Source organism: Equus caballus, chromosome 1 (genome assembly GCF_041296265.1).
Source record: "Equus caballus isolate H_3958 breed thoroughbred chromosome 1, TB-T2T, whole genome shotgun sequence".
Classification (NCBI taxonomy): domain Eukaryota; kingdom Metazoa; phylum Chordata; class Mammalia; order Perissodactyla; family Equidae; genus Equus; species Equus caballus.
In genome coordinates this window covers 31,549,666-31,565,301 of record NC_091684.1, presented here as the reverse complement: position 1 = coordinate 31,565,301, position 15,636 = coordinate 31,549,666, and the positions used below count along the sequence as shown (strand labels likewise).

General features: G+C 37.1%; 1 protein-coding gene across 3 annotated transcripts in view; it reads right to left on the bottom strand.

Annotated features, from left to right (window-relative positions):
- The window catches only part of HPSE2 (heparanase 2 (inactive)), a 607,109-nt gene that overhangs the window by 228,558 nt on the left and 362,915 nt on the right, over positions 1-15,636 (bottom strand). For all 3 annotated transcript variants that reach the window (XR_011421956.1, XM_023641185.2, XM_023641195.2), the window contains exon 5: positions 4,010-4,181. Coding sequence is in view for 2 of the 3 variants with exons in the window: in XM_023641185.2 (XP_023496953.1) it covers positions 4,010-4,181 (172 nt within the window). In the remaining variant the exon portion in view is untranslated. The remainder of the gene's footprint in view (positions 1-4,009; positions 4,182-15,636) is intronic.

Below are 15,636 nucleotides of genomic sequence, written 5' to 3'. Positions count from 1 at the left end.
TACATATACATTAAGAAAGATAAATCTCCATTTTTCTTCCGGCACATAAAAAATAAAAAAGCTCATCAGTACCTCTCCTTGCCATGAGTGATTTCCTCTAGTCTCTTGAGTCCTATTAGTTTTTGGATGTACGAAGAAGTGCACTCCACCACTTGCCACAACAATACCCAGTCATATGCTCATTTCTTTCATCTGTTGCTTACTGTCATGCCCAAGCTTCTTGACATATTCATAATGAACCCACACCTATGTGCTTACATTTACACCATGTACACAGACTGGGATGCCCTAACTACACCTGATGTTCTGGGTAGCAGCGTCTCCTCAGTTTGACTTTTAACTCTCTGATAGAGAGAAATATTTGTTTCTTACCATCTGTTACCCTGGTGGAATTGCCCCTCCATTTAACGAAGGCCAATCCCTCCGGATTCCATTTCTTCTAACCTTAAAGAACTTCTCACTTTGGTTATATCCTCAATCTTTTGTATCATGTAGCTCTTCTCCTCTCCTGGATAAGTCTCATCAACATATAAACTTGTTCTGCTATCTTCCACATTAAAGGGGAAAAGTGCCATCACTTTTCTTGATCCCACATCTCCCTTCATTTTTCTGCTCTCCTTCACAGTAAAAATTCTCCTAAGAGTTATTGTCTACATTATTGTTTCCAACTTCTCACCCCCTCATTCACCGTATTGTGATCTGACTTCTGCTCCTACCACTCAACTGAACTGTGTTTCTCAAGGTCACCAACAACCTGCATGTTGCCAAATGCAATGGCACTTCTCTGTCCTCCTGTTACTTGACCTCCCGGCTTCCTAGCAGCATTCCTCCTCATTTAAAACTCTCTTTTCTTGGTTCTTGTGATATCTCAATCTCTCCCTTTCCTCTTACCTCTGAGACCATTCCCCTTTTTTTCACATCTCTAAATGTGAGAGTTCCTCTGGGCTCTCTCCTGAGCCTCTGTCTCTTATCTTTCCACAGTCTCTCTAAATGATCTCCTCTATTCCAATGGCCTTAAATAACATTTCCATGCTAATGACCCCCCCAAATTAATATTTCTAGCAGAGACCTTGATCCTTGATCTCATATTCAATGATACACTTGACATCTCCATTTCGATTCAAGCGTAATAAACATAACATGAAAACTAAAGCTATGATTGTCTTCCCAGAATCAATTATTCCCCCAAGTCTTCCCATCTCAGTAAATGACTACAATCCACCAAGCTAGGTACACATCCCTATGTCACATCACTATATACTTAACCAATATATCCTGTGGATTCTACCTCCAACAATGTTTTCCATTGCCACCACCCTAGACCAGGTCCCTATCATTCTTTCTGCTGCAGTAGCCTTCTCACTGATTTCCCTGCTTCCTTTCCAATCCATTTTGCACAGAGCAGACATAGCATACTTTTTGTATAATAAGTCAAATTATTTCCCTTCCAAGCTTAAAAACATTCAACATCTTTCCCACTGCACTTAGAAAAAGTTCTAAGACCTTCACTATGCATATAAGCTCCTATACAATACGACTCCTAATTACTTCTGTGGCTATACCTTTCTTTAGTCCATCTGGCCCTTTTTTCATCCTCTGGGCTTTTGCACAACCCTTTCTTTCTCCCAAGAACACTGATATTTTTCACTTCTCACTTTGTCTAGTTAATGCCTACTCATCATTTAGGTTACACTTTAAATATCTCTCTTCCTCTTATGTGTGACTTCTTTAGGAAATCCTTTCATGACCTCCTAACTGAGTCAAATCCCAGCCCTTACAGTACCTCTCTTGGTATTGTCTTAGTTTTAAGATCAGTTGATATAACGTCTGTGTCTCCCCTAAATATTATATACTCCATGAGGGCAGAGAAAGTATCTGTTTTTGTTTATTATCATATTACAAGTTCCAGATGAAGCACCCAGGACATAGCACTTACTCAAGAAACAATTGCAGAATGAATAAATGATTGATACAAGGTCAGGATACTCAGAGGACATTGTCAGTCCCATGGGAAGACATTAATCAAATCATTAAAGAAAAAAGATAATCCAAAAGAATAACTATGTGGATTTAAATGATAGAATTATTGGCTTTGCTTGATTATATATTATGAACAATGAATAAACTTTTACACATGTGATTCTTATTCCCTAATTATAACACGCAAAATAAAACTAACCTCTCCATCTCCATCCCATACACACACACACACACACATGCAGAGTAATTTCAAAGTCTAGTGAAAGTATGCAAAGGAAAGCCCAGAGCTGCATTTGTGGTTAGGGGCCAAGGTTATGAAATTGTTCTGCAAGAAAAAGGGAATGTAGGGGCCAGCTCCATTGCCTAGCGGTTAAGTTCAGTGTACTCCACTTCGGCAGCCCAAGTTTGTAGGTTCAGAATCCAGGCACTTGTCAGCCATGCTGTGGCAGTGACCCACATATAAAATAGATGAAGATTGGCACAGATGTTAGCTCAGGGCTAACCTTTCTCAGCAAAAAAAGAAAAAGGAAAAGTTGTTCGCAAGTAGAAGGGGAGAAAAGAGAAGGATGGACAAAGGACAGGAGTTGAAGCAAGGGCTTGAGGAGACTTTGTAAAGAAGAAAACACTTAAAATTAAATTTTAGATTGTTAATGTTGTTACAATATAAATCCTCTGCCTTTCCAAACCTTCAGTAATATCTGCTATGTTCATTAGCTTAGATAAAGACTAAGTCACCAAAAAAGGGAGGAGAGAGATTTGCAGGAGCCATGAAGCCATAAGGGCCATCTGAGACATTGGCCAAGGGTTTCTCTTTCATCGGATATCTCTATTTGTACTCTATGGCATTTATCTAACCTCACTTGGGCTGTGCACTTCACCGGAAAATGTCTTACTCATCTTTGAGTTTGCAGGAATAACCATGCCTACCCCAGAGTACAACAAGATGCCACATAAAAGGTATGCCTTGGTGCATACTCTGTGTTCCAAAAGAACTCCTGAGTCTCCAAGCTTCCTTATTTCCACCCTTCCTGCTCCAGTTACATCTCCACTTTGGGTCTTGGATCCACACATCTTCAGCCTTCCTCATGCAGTTCTCTCAGACGTTCCTTCTCTCCCTGCATAACTGGACCCGACCTGAGTGGATGTCCACTTATTCACCTGGGCCTGGCCCACCAGCAGGACTGGGGCAGAGAGCATTTAATACAGTGCTTCACCCACAGCCAAGGCTTAAAAAATGATTATTAGATTAGATCAAAACTAAATAAATCATATGGTAGCAATTCTCCAGAACACCTGCTATTAAACCTATCAAGTTGTGCTTTAATCTACAAGTATTTGTAGTGTTTCTCAACTTTTTAACTCAGCTCCACTGGCCAGGATTTTGTCAAGCTTTACTTTCTGTAGGATGTTACAAGAATAGAGTAGACATTATTTTGCTTTTTTAAAGATATAAAATGAGAGGCCGGCCTGGTGGCATAGTGGGTGGGTTTGTGTGTTCCACTTTGGCAGCCCACAGTTCACAGGTTTGGATCCTGGGCCCAGACCTACACAGCACTCATCAAGCCATGCTGTAGCAGTATGCCACATGCAAAATAGAACAAGATTGGCACAGATGTTAGCTCAGTGACAATCTTCCACAAGCAAAACGAGGAAGATTGGCAACAGGTGTTAGGTCAGAGCCAATCTTCCTCACCAAAAAGAAAAAGAAAAAAAATATATATATATAAATGATGCTATGAAATACTGTAATATTAAATATGCTTTTGAAACAAGCCATCCCTTCCAATCTGTCCTGGAGATTGTGATATCCTTCCCCAATCCTACCATCTTCTGCTGCCTGTGGAACACCTGGAGAGATGAGAAGTTCCTCCACTGTTTGATGGAGAATCCCTGATTTAGAGTGGGAAAAGTCACTGGAAAAGTCTCTCTATCTTTCTTAAGACCAGAAATAACCAGGAAAAATGCAAATACATTAATTCATTACCTTTAATGAACAATGCTATAAGAACTGCTAAGTAATCTGACCTACCCATCTAGAAGGGCGATGACGTTCTTCCTGGGTCGCCCAATGTTAGGGCCATACAAGCTGGCTCTGGAGTAAATCCGGATGGGCTGTAACAGGCTCTTCAGCTGGATGTAATCCTTTCCCAACTGGCTGCCATTTACTGCCCGGCCATGCATGGTCCGATAGTTATTTGGCTCTACAATAAAAGCAGACATGTAAGTCAGAGTTGAGAGGAGCGAGGCTCTGCTAAACCTTTCCTGTCCACAGACCTCTCTGTCTTTTTCCTAATAATATGAATAAAATAACCAAAAAAGAAGGTGTGAGCTAGCTTAACTGGAAGAACCACCTCAACAAAAATGTCAAGTGCTATTTTACAGTTCTATTCATTTCCTAACTAATCTTTACAAAAGGTCGCCTAATCCACAACAGAGAGACCTTACAGATATTCAGGTGATGCTTTAGAATGAATGCTGGGTTGACTAGCGTCCCCCCAAATTCATGTCTACCTGGAACTTTAGAATGTGACCTTCTTTGTAAATAGGTCTTTGAAGATGTAATTAGTTAAGATGAGGTCATATGGGATTAGGGTGTGCCCTAAATCCAATGACTCGTGTCTTTATAAGAGAGAGGAGAGGGAGATTCAGGTACACAGACACACAGGGAAGAAGACTATGTGACAGTGGAGGCAAAGATTGGAGGGATGCTGCTATGCCAAGGATTGCTGGCAGCTACCAGAAGCTAGGAGAGAGCCATGAAATAGATTCTCTCTCAGAGCCTCTAGAAGGAATCAACCTCAGTGCTGCTTTGATTTTGGGTTTCTGGTCTCCTAAACTGTGAGAAAATAAATTTCTGTTGTTTTATACTACCGAGCTTGTGGTAAATTTGTATGACAGACCTAGGAAACTAATACAAGTAGTAAGAAAGGAAAGCTTCATAAAGATGGTCATTGTATCAAAAAGTGAGAAAAACTTTAATGTTCAATAATAACAAAGTGGCTGAGTGAAATAATTTAGAGCAAAACTGCCTCCCCCAGTTTATATTATCTTGATAGTTCTAAAAGGGTAAGGAAAGTCCTAGAAACCACCAGCTCCCCTGCTAGAGGGGGCTAACTTGATTTGGAATGAAACACATGCCCCAGGTAAAGCCAACATCTCTGGCTGGCTTGAGGTTTTGATACTGGTACGGACAAGAAATAGACCAGTAGACTTGCAAGAAATTTAGCAGTGAGATCTGGGGAATGAGACAGCCACCATAGGCCTTGATAAGCTCACACAAACTCCTTGCAATCTGTAAGGCTGTGCATGCTCAGGAGAGACTGGAGAGGGCACTAGCTATCCAGGCTTTCCCAGATGAATGTGAAACCTAGTACACTCATAAAGAAGACTTGAGAAGGCATGTCGGAAAGTAAAAGCCAGTCACACTTGTAAACTGCCTAAATTTTGACTGTGTTCCTTAATCCACACAGAGATCCACTGGCAAAGAGTGAAGCCTTACTGGCTCAAAATAAGCACAACTTCTGATCAATCATTGTCTCACCATTAAGCTATATTGACTCAGGGGCAACCCCTAGGAAACTGGCCTTAAAAATAAAAAAATGATTACAAAATTAAAAACTTGGGGCCAGCCCAGGGGCTGAGCAGTTAAGTTCATGCACTCCACTTCCGCGGCCCAAGATTTTCCTGGTTCGGATCCCGGGAGCAGACATGGCACCACTCATCAGGCCATGCTGAGGCAGTGTCCCACAGAGCACAACCAGAAGGACTTACAACTAGAACACACAACCACATACTGGGGGGCTCTCGGGAGGGGGAGGCGGAGGAGGAGGAGAAAAAGAAAAGAAGATTGGCAACAGATGTTAGCTCAGATGCAAAAAAAAAAATTAAAAACTTAAGAAATATCAGCAGCTATATGATGCAAAGGAGACAGACTCCACAGAATTAATCCATGTAAGTCACTAACAAACAAATAAACAAAAAAGAAACAACAAAAACGACCTCTGGGATTGAGGATTCAAAATCCAGAGTTGCTCCAACACATTATCTAAAATATATAGTTTTCAACAACAACAAAAATTATGAGGTGCAAAGAAATAGGAAGGTGTGACCCACAAGCAAGAAAAAAAGCAGTCAATAGAAACTGTCTTTAAGGAGCTCAAATGTTAGACTTCGCAGACAAGAACTTCAAAACTGCTATTATAATTATGCTCAAAGAACTAAAGGGAACAATGAAAATTAAATGAAAGTATGATTTTATCAACTAACCAAATATAGATAAAGAAATAGAAATTATAAAAAATGATAAAATGCAAATCTTGGAACTGAAATGATTCTTTACATACAGAGGAACACAATGAAATTAACAGCTGAATTTTTACCAGAAAAAATGGGGGCCAGAAGACAGTGGGATGACATATTCAAAATGGTGAAAGAAAAAAAAGTCAACGAAGAATTCTATATGCAGCAATCTATCCTTCAAAACTGAAAGCAAAATTTAGAACTTCTCAGGAAAACAAAGGACAGAATTTGTTGTGGGAAAATCTGCCTTACAAGAAATTAGAAAGGAAATCTTTTAGGTTGAAAGGAAATGACACCAGATGGTGACTCAAAACTACACAAAGAAATAGAGAACACTAGTAAGGGTAATAACATAGGGAAATACAAAAGACAGTTGAAAATATTCATTACTCTTCTCTTAACTAATTTAAATAACAGTTGCATAAAACAAAAACTATAAAACTGTATTGTTGGCCTTACAACATATAAAGATGTAATATTTAGAATAATAGTGGCACAAAGGAGGGGGACGTGGAGCTCTTTCGGAGCAAAGTTTCTGTATTTAACTGGAATAAAGTTAGTATTACTCTAAAGTAGATTGTAATGAGTTAAGATGTATTACAGTAAGAAACTACTAAGAAAATAACTAAAAACAAAAGCCAAGAAATTTAAATGGTGCCTTAGACAATATCACTTTTGCATATAAAGGCAGTAAAAGAGAAACAGAGGAAGAAAAAAATGAAAAAAATAGAAAATAGTAAGATGGCAGATGTAAATTCAACCATGTCAACAATTACATTAAATGTAAATGGATTAAACACTAATTAAAAGCAGAAATTGTCAGGCTGAATAAAAAATATGATCCAACTAAAAAGACAAACTTTAAAGTCAAAAAGGTTGAAAGTAAAAGGATGAAAAAAGATATATCATGCAAATAGTAACCATAAGAGAACTGGAACGACTATACTAATATCAGACAAAATAGGCTTTACGACAAAAATGTTACAAGAGACAATGTGGGGCATTTTATAATGATAAAACAGTCAATTTATCAGGAAGATATAACAATTATAAATATATACATACCAACAACAGAACACCAACATACATGGAGCAAAATTTACAAAATTGAAGAGAAAAATAGAAAATTCAACAGTAATAGAAGGAAACTTCAATACCACATTCTTAATAATAGATAGAACAACTAGACAGAAAATCAGCAAGGATGTAGAAAACTTGAGTAACACTATCAGCTAACTTGACCTGATTAATATCTAGAGAATACTCTACTCAACAACAGCAGGATACACATTCTTTTCTAGTGTGTATAGAACATCCTACAGGATAGATCATATGCTAGGCCATAAAACAAATCTCGTATATTTAAAAGGATTAAATCATATAATGTATGTGCCCTGACCACAACAGAATTAAACTAGAATTCAACAGAAAGAAATTTGAGAAATCTATAAATATTTAGAAATTAAACAAATAATCCATGAGTCAAAGAAGAAATCACAAAGGGAATTGGAAAATATTTTAAAATAAATGTAATTAAAATATAATGTATAAAAATGTATGGGATAACACCAAGAGCACAATCCAGGAAAGAAATAATTAATAAGCTGGACTTCATTAAAATTAAAAACTTCTGCTCTGCAAAAAGAAAGCGTCAAGAGAATGAGAAGAAAAGCCACAGACTGGGAGAAAATACTTGCAAAAGACACATATGATAAAGAACTGTTATCCAAAATATACAAAGAACTCTTAAAACTCAACAATCAGAAAGCAAACAACCTGATTAAAAATGGAGCCAAAGATCTTAACAGATACCTCACCAAAGAAGATATACAGATGGCAAATAAGTATATGAAAAGATGCTCAATACCATATGTCATCAGGGAAATAAATGCAAATTAAAACAACAATGAAATACCACTACATACCTATTAGAATGGCCAAAATGTGGAACACTGACAACAGCAAATACTAGCTAGGATGTGGAGTAACAGGAAATTTCATTCATTGCTGGTGGGAATGCAAAATGATACACCCTCTTTGGAAGACTTGGTGGTTTCTTACAAAACAAAACATACTCTTACCATATGATCCAGCAATTGTCCTCCCTCTTATTTACCCAAAGGAGCTGAAAACTTACGTCCACACTTCTGTCTGCACATGGGTTTACTGCAGCTGTATTCGTAATTGCCAAAACTTGGAGGCAACCAAGATGTCGTTCAGTAGATGAATGAATAAATAAACTGTGGTACATCCCAACAACGGAATATTATTCAGCACTAAAAGGAAATGAGCTACCAAGCTATGAAAAGGCATAGAAGAATCTTAAATGTATATCACTAAGTGAAAGAAGCCGATCTGAAAAGGCTACATACTGTATGGTTCCAACTATATAACACGGAAAAGGCAAAACTATGGTGGCAGTGAAAGGATCAGTGGTTGCTAGGGTTTGGGGAGAGGAGGGACGGATGAATAGCTGAAGCACAGAGGACTTTTAGGGCAGTGAAAATATTCTGTATGACACCGTAATGATGGATACATGTCACTATACATTCGCACAAACCCTTAGTATGTGCATACCAAAAGTGAAACATAATATAAACTATGAACTTTGGGTGATTATGATGCATTAATGTGGGCTCATCAATTGTATCAAATGTACCACTCTAGTGGAGGATGTTGATAGTAGGAAAGGTTATGCATATGTGGAGGCAGGGAATATATGGGAAATCTCTGTACCTTCCTCTCAATTTTGCTGTGAACCTAAAAATTTGCTCTAAAAGACATCTTTTAAAAAAAGCAAATTTGGGGCACACAAAGAGACACTAGGGATGCACACTCAGAAGGAAGACCATGTGAGAAAATACTGAGAAAGTTGTCATCTGTAAGCCAAGGAGACAGGCCTCAGAAGAAACTGTATCTGCTGATACCTTGATCTTGGACTTACAGCATTCAGAAGAGCGAGAAAATAAATTTTTGCAGTTTAGGGGGGGAGAAAAGCAAAGCTTACAGGGAAATTTATAGCCTTAGACTCATATGCTTAAAAAGAAGAAAGATCTAGGGGCTGGCCCCGTGGCCGAGTGGTTAAGTTCACGCGCTCCGCTGCAGGCGGCCCGGTGTTTCGTTGGTTCGAATCCTGGGCGCGGACATGGCACTGCTCATCAGACCACACAGAGGCAGCATCCCACATGTCACAACTAGAAGGACCCACAGCAAAGAATATACAACTATGTACTAGGGGGCTTTGGGGAGAAAAAGGAAAAAAATTAAAAAATCTTAAAAAAAAAAAAGAAGAAGAAAGATCTCAAATCAATAATCCAAACTTCTATTTTAAGAAAGTAGAAAAAGAAGAGAAAACTAAACCCAAATCAAGAAGAAGGAATGAAATAATAAAAATTAGAGTGGAAATCAGTGATAGAAAAAAATTGAGAAAATCAATGAAAGCAGAAGCTGGATCTTTGAGAAGATGAACAAAGTTGACAGACCGTTAGCCAGACTGAGCAAGACAAAAAGAAAGAAGTCACAGATTACCAAAATTACGAATGAAAGGGGGATAAACCACAAAGGACTTCACAGTAATTAAAAGAACCAGGGACTATTATGAACAACTTCATACCACTGATTTAGACAACTCAGATGAAGTGAAAAGTTTTCAAAAAGACATAAATTACTAAAACTGACAAAAATAAATAGAAAATCTGAATAGGCCTATAACAAAAGACATTGAATTAAAAATATTCATTAATCATTAAAAATATTTCCACAAGAAAGTCCAGACCCAGATGGCTTAATTGGTGAATTCTATCAAATATTCAAGGAAGAAATAATAGGGGCTGGCCCTGTGGCATAGAGGTTAAGTCTGGTGTCCTCTGCTTCACTGGCCTGGGTTCACAGGTACAGATCCTGGGTGTGGACGTACACCATTCGTCAAGCCATGCTGTGATGGTGACCCACATACAAAATAGAAGAAGATGGGCACAGATGCTAGCTCAGGGCTAATCTTCCTCAAGTAAAACAAGAGGAGGATTGGCAACAGATGTTAGCTACAAACTTTTCCAGAAAATGGAGGAGGAGGGAATACTTCCCAACTCATTTTATGAGGCCAATATTCCCCTGATACCTAAGTGACACAAAGACATTAGAAGAAAAGAAAACAACAGATGAATACCCCTCATAAATATAGATTCAATAGTCCACTATAAAATATTTACAAACTGAATCCAGCAATATATAAAAAATATTATAATACCACAATAAAGTAGAATTTATGCCAGTAATGCAAGGTTGATTTAATATCAAAACTCAGCTAATGCAGGGGTTGGTCCAGTGGTGTAGTGGTTAAGTTTGCATGCTCTGCTTCAGTGGCCTGGGGTTCACAGGTTCAGATCTCAGGCGTGGACCTACACACCGCTCATCAAGCCATGCTGTGGCAGCATGCCACATACAAAACAGAGGAAGATTGGCATGGATGTTTAGCTCAGCGATTATCTTCCTCAAGCAGAAAGAGGGATATTGGCAATAGATGTTAGCTCATAGCCAATCTTCCTCATCAAAAAAACCCAACCAAAACCCTCAACTAATGTAAAATATCATATTAATAGAAAAAAAAGCCTAAACATTATCTCAATAGATGCAAAAAAAAAAAAAAGGAACGACAAAAATCCAACACCTATTCCTGATAAATACTCTCAATAAACTATAAATAGAAGGGAAATTCCTCAATCTGATAAACGGCATCTAAGAAAAACTTACATACTTTTTTTTTTGAGGAAGATTAGCCCTGAGCTAACATTTGCTGCCAATCCTCCTCTTTTTGCTGAGGAAGACTGGTCCAGAGCCAACACCCGTGCCCATCTTCCTCTATTTTATGTGGGATGCCTGCCACAGTATGCATGGCTTGACAAGCAGTGTGTAGTTACGCACCCAGGATGTGAACCGTCGAACCCCAGGCAGCCGAAGTGGAACGTGCAAACTTAACTCATGCACCATGGGGCTGGCCCAAAACCTACATACTTAATGGTGAAATACTGAATGCTTAATGGTAAAACATCATACTTAATGGTGAAATACTGAATGTTTTCCCTGTAAGATTGGGAACAAGGCAAGGATGTGTGCTCTTGACACTTATATTTAACATTTATATTAGAGGTTCTAGCCAGCAACCAGGCAAGGAAAAGAAATAAAAAGTATACCAATTGGAAAAGAAGAAATAAAATTATCTTTACTCTCAGACAACATATCCTGTACACAGAAAATCCTAAAGAATGCACATACATGGAGGAAAACATATAAGATCTAAAAAGAAGTTCAGCAAGGATAGAGGATGAAAGATTATATGTGAAATCAATTTTATTTCTAAATACTAGCAATGCACAATACAAAAATGAAATTAAGAAAATAATTCCATTGCATCAAAAAGGATAAAATACTTAAGGATGAACTTAACAAAAGAAGTGTAAAACTTGCACACTGAAAACTATAAAACATTGCTGAGAGAAATTAAAAATTAAATAAATGGAGAGATAATCTATGCTCACGGGAAGAAAGACTCAAAATTGTTAAGATGACAATTCTCCCCAAACTGATCTATAGATTCAATGCTTTCTCTATTAAAATCTCAGGCTTTATTGAGGAAATCAATAAGCTGATCCTAAAATTTACATGGAACTACCAACAACTAGGATAGCCAAAACAATTTTGAAAAAGAACAAAGTTGAAGGAGTTACACTTTCCAATTTCAAAACTCATTATAAAGCTACTGTAATCAAGACGATGGAATCCTAATATAAGAACAGACATACAGATCAGTGGAACAGCATTAAGAGTCCAGAAATAAACCCATTTATGGTCAATTGATTTTTGAGAAAAGTGTCAAGAGAATTCAATAGGGAAAGAATAGTCTTTTAAATGAACAGTGCTGAGATATTTACATGCAAAAAGATGATTTAGATTCATACTTCTCAACCATACTCAAAAATTAACTCCTAATGGATCTTATGCCCAAATGTCAGAGCAAAAACTGTAAAACACTTAGAAGAAAATATAGGAGAAAACACTTTGTGATCTTGGGTTAGGCAAAGATATGACACCAAAAGTGCAATCCATAAAATTAAAAAATTGAGAAATTGAACTTTCAAAATTCAAAACTTCTGTGCTTCGAAAGATGCCATAAAGAAAGTGAAAATATGAGCTATAGACTGGGAGAAAGTATTTGCAAGTCATATATTTGATAAAGAACTTGTATCCAGAATATATATATATATATTTAATATTTTCTTTCTTTTTTTTTTTTTTTTTGAGGAAGATTAGCCCTGAGCTAATACCTGTTGCCAATCCTCCTCTTTTTGCTGAGGAAGACTGGCCCTGAGCTAACATCCGTGCCCATCTTCCACTACTTATATGTGGGACGCCTACCACAGCCTGGCTTGCCAAGCAGTGCCAGGTCCGCACCAGGGATCCGAACCGGCAAACCCTGGGCCACTGAGAAGCGGAACGTGCAAACTTAACTGCTGCGCCACTGGGCTGACCCAGAATATATTTAAAACTCTTACAACTCAATAATAAGATAATCCAAATAAAAGGGCAGAAAATTTGAGTAGATATTTCATCAAAGAAGGTGTAAGAATGACTTATAAGCACATGAAAATTACATGAAAAGATACTCAACATCATTCATCATTACAGAAGTGCTAATTAAAGCCATATTAAGATACTACTTCAAACCCACTGGTAGGGCTATAATAAAAAAGATAGACATTAACAAGTGTTTCCAAAGATACAGGAAAACTGGAAATCTCATACATTGCTGGTGAAAATGTAAAATGGCAAAGCTACTTTGGAAAATAGTTTGGCAGTTTGTGAAAAAATAAACATAAATTTACCATATGAACTAGCAACTCCATTCCCTTCCAAGTATCTTCCTAACAGAAATGACAGCATATATCCACACAAAGACTTGCATGTGAATATTTATAGCAGCATTATTTATCATAGCCAAAAAGTAGAAACAAACCAAATGTCCACCATCTGGTGAATAGAAAAGCAAAATGTGACATATATCCATAGATTGGAATACTCCTCAGCAATAAAAAGAATGAACTACTTTTACATGCTACAGTATAGATAAACCTCAAAAACATGCTAAGCGAAAGATGCCAGATGCAAAAGACTACATATTGTATGATTCCAGTTATAAGAAGTATCCATAAAAAACAAATCTATAAAGACAGAAAGCAGATTAGTGTTTCCTGGGACTGAGAATGGTTACAGGGACTGACTATAAGCCGGCACGACGGTTTTTTTTGGAGTGATGGAAATGTTCTAAAATTGGACTGTGGAAATGATTGTACAAGTCTGTAAATTTTCTAAGTATCATTGAATTATAAAATAAAGAGGAAGGATAGGAGGGAGGGAGGGAGGGAGGGAAGGAGTAGTGTAGAGAGGGAGGGATATATCAATTCATTGTTAGAAAAGCAATAAGGTCAAGTCGAATGCTTCAATTTGAATGGCTAACAGGCAAAAACGTTGTGTGAGAGAGGATAACGATAAACTGTTTTCAGTCCTATTTATCATCCATCTCCTCTATTAGGATGTAGGCAAGGATATTTATCTGTTATTTACTGTTGTATCTTTTAAAACTAGTACAGTGCCTTTGGCACATACTAGGAAGTCAATAAATATCTGTTGAATGAAGTGAAGAAAGCCAAGAAGTTTTAACAGCATTTAAAAAAAAAATCCTGTAGGGTAGTAGAAAAAGTATCTCCTTTTCTGTTAGAAGTCTCAAGTTCCTGACAGATTTAGCACTCACTGCTGTATTTAGCAATTCGCTTCACCTTTTCCAATGTTTCCTCACCTGTATAATATTTACTTTATTAGGCACTTTATTTAGCATTTTGAGATCCAAATAGAAGATTATTTGGAAGTGCTATGTAAACTAAATATTATGCAAATATAGGATGACAATGTTGTTGATAATTACAAGTGTAAACCTTCTAAGGAAGTAACTCAAGTCTTTTGTCACCAACCAGTGTCAGGGAATATGCATTGTATGCCCTTTAAAATAGAAAACATTAACACACAATAGGTTTTTTTTGGTAACAGCAGTATTGAGATATAATTTATTTAGTATACCATCCCCCAAATTAATGTATATAATTCAATGGTTTTAAGTATATTCACACAGTTGTGCAACCATCACTGCAATAAATTTTAGAACATTTTCATCAACCCAAAAAGAAAGGTCATGTCCTTTAGTAGTCATCCCTCATCCCCATCACCCTTATCCCTATGCAACCACTACTTTCTGTCTCTTTAGATTTGCCTATTCTGGATATTTCATATAAAGAGAATCATACAGCATGTTCTTTTGTGACTTGGTTCTTTCATTTAGCATAATCTTTTCAATGTTCATCCATGTTGTAACATGTATCAGTACCTCATTTCTTTTTATGGTCAAATAATATTCCATTTATGGCTATAACACAATTTCTTTATCCATTCATTAGTTGATTTCCACATTTTGGATATTATGAATAATGTTACTATGAATATTTGTGTAGAAGTTTTTGTGTGGTCATATGTTTGTATTTCGCTTAGATATATATATCTAGGAGTGGAATTGCTAGGTCGTATGTAACTCTATGTTTAATTTTTTGAGGAACTGACAGACTGTTTTCCAAAGTGATGGCACTATTTTACATTCCCATCAGCAGTGTGTGAGGGTTCCAATTTCTCCACAGCCTTGCCAACAGTTGTTATTTTCCTTTATGACTATGGCCATCCTAGTGGATGTGAGGTACTTTCTCATTGTGGTTTTGATTTTTTTTTTCCCTGATAGCTAATGATGTTGAATATCTTTTCACATGTTTATTGGCTATTTATATTTCTTCTTTGGGAAATGTCTACTCAGATCCTTTGCCCAATAGTATGCTTTAAACGGATTCTTGTGTTGTCCCTAATATGAAGTGAAACAACACAATAAATGATATTCATAGTTCCAAGAAGTAGGTCTACACTATGGCTTTGTTTTCATAATTAATAGACTTTATTTTTATAGCAATTTTAGTTTTACAGAAAATTATGTAGATGGTACACTGAGTTCCAATATACCCCGGCTTTCCATCCACACATATGATTTCCCTTATTAGTACAATCTTGCCTTGGTATGATACATTTGTTACAATTGAACCAATACTGATAGATTATCATAAGGAAAATCCATAGTTTACAATTTACTCTTTGCGTTGTAAGGCTGTACGGGTTTTGATAAATGCATAATGTCATGTATGTGTCATTACCATATCATACAAAACAAGTCCACCCATAAAAATACCCTGTGCTCCACCTATTCATCCTTCCCTC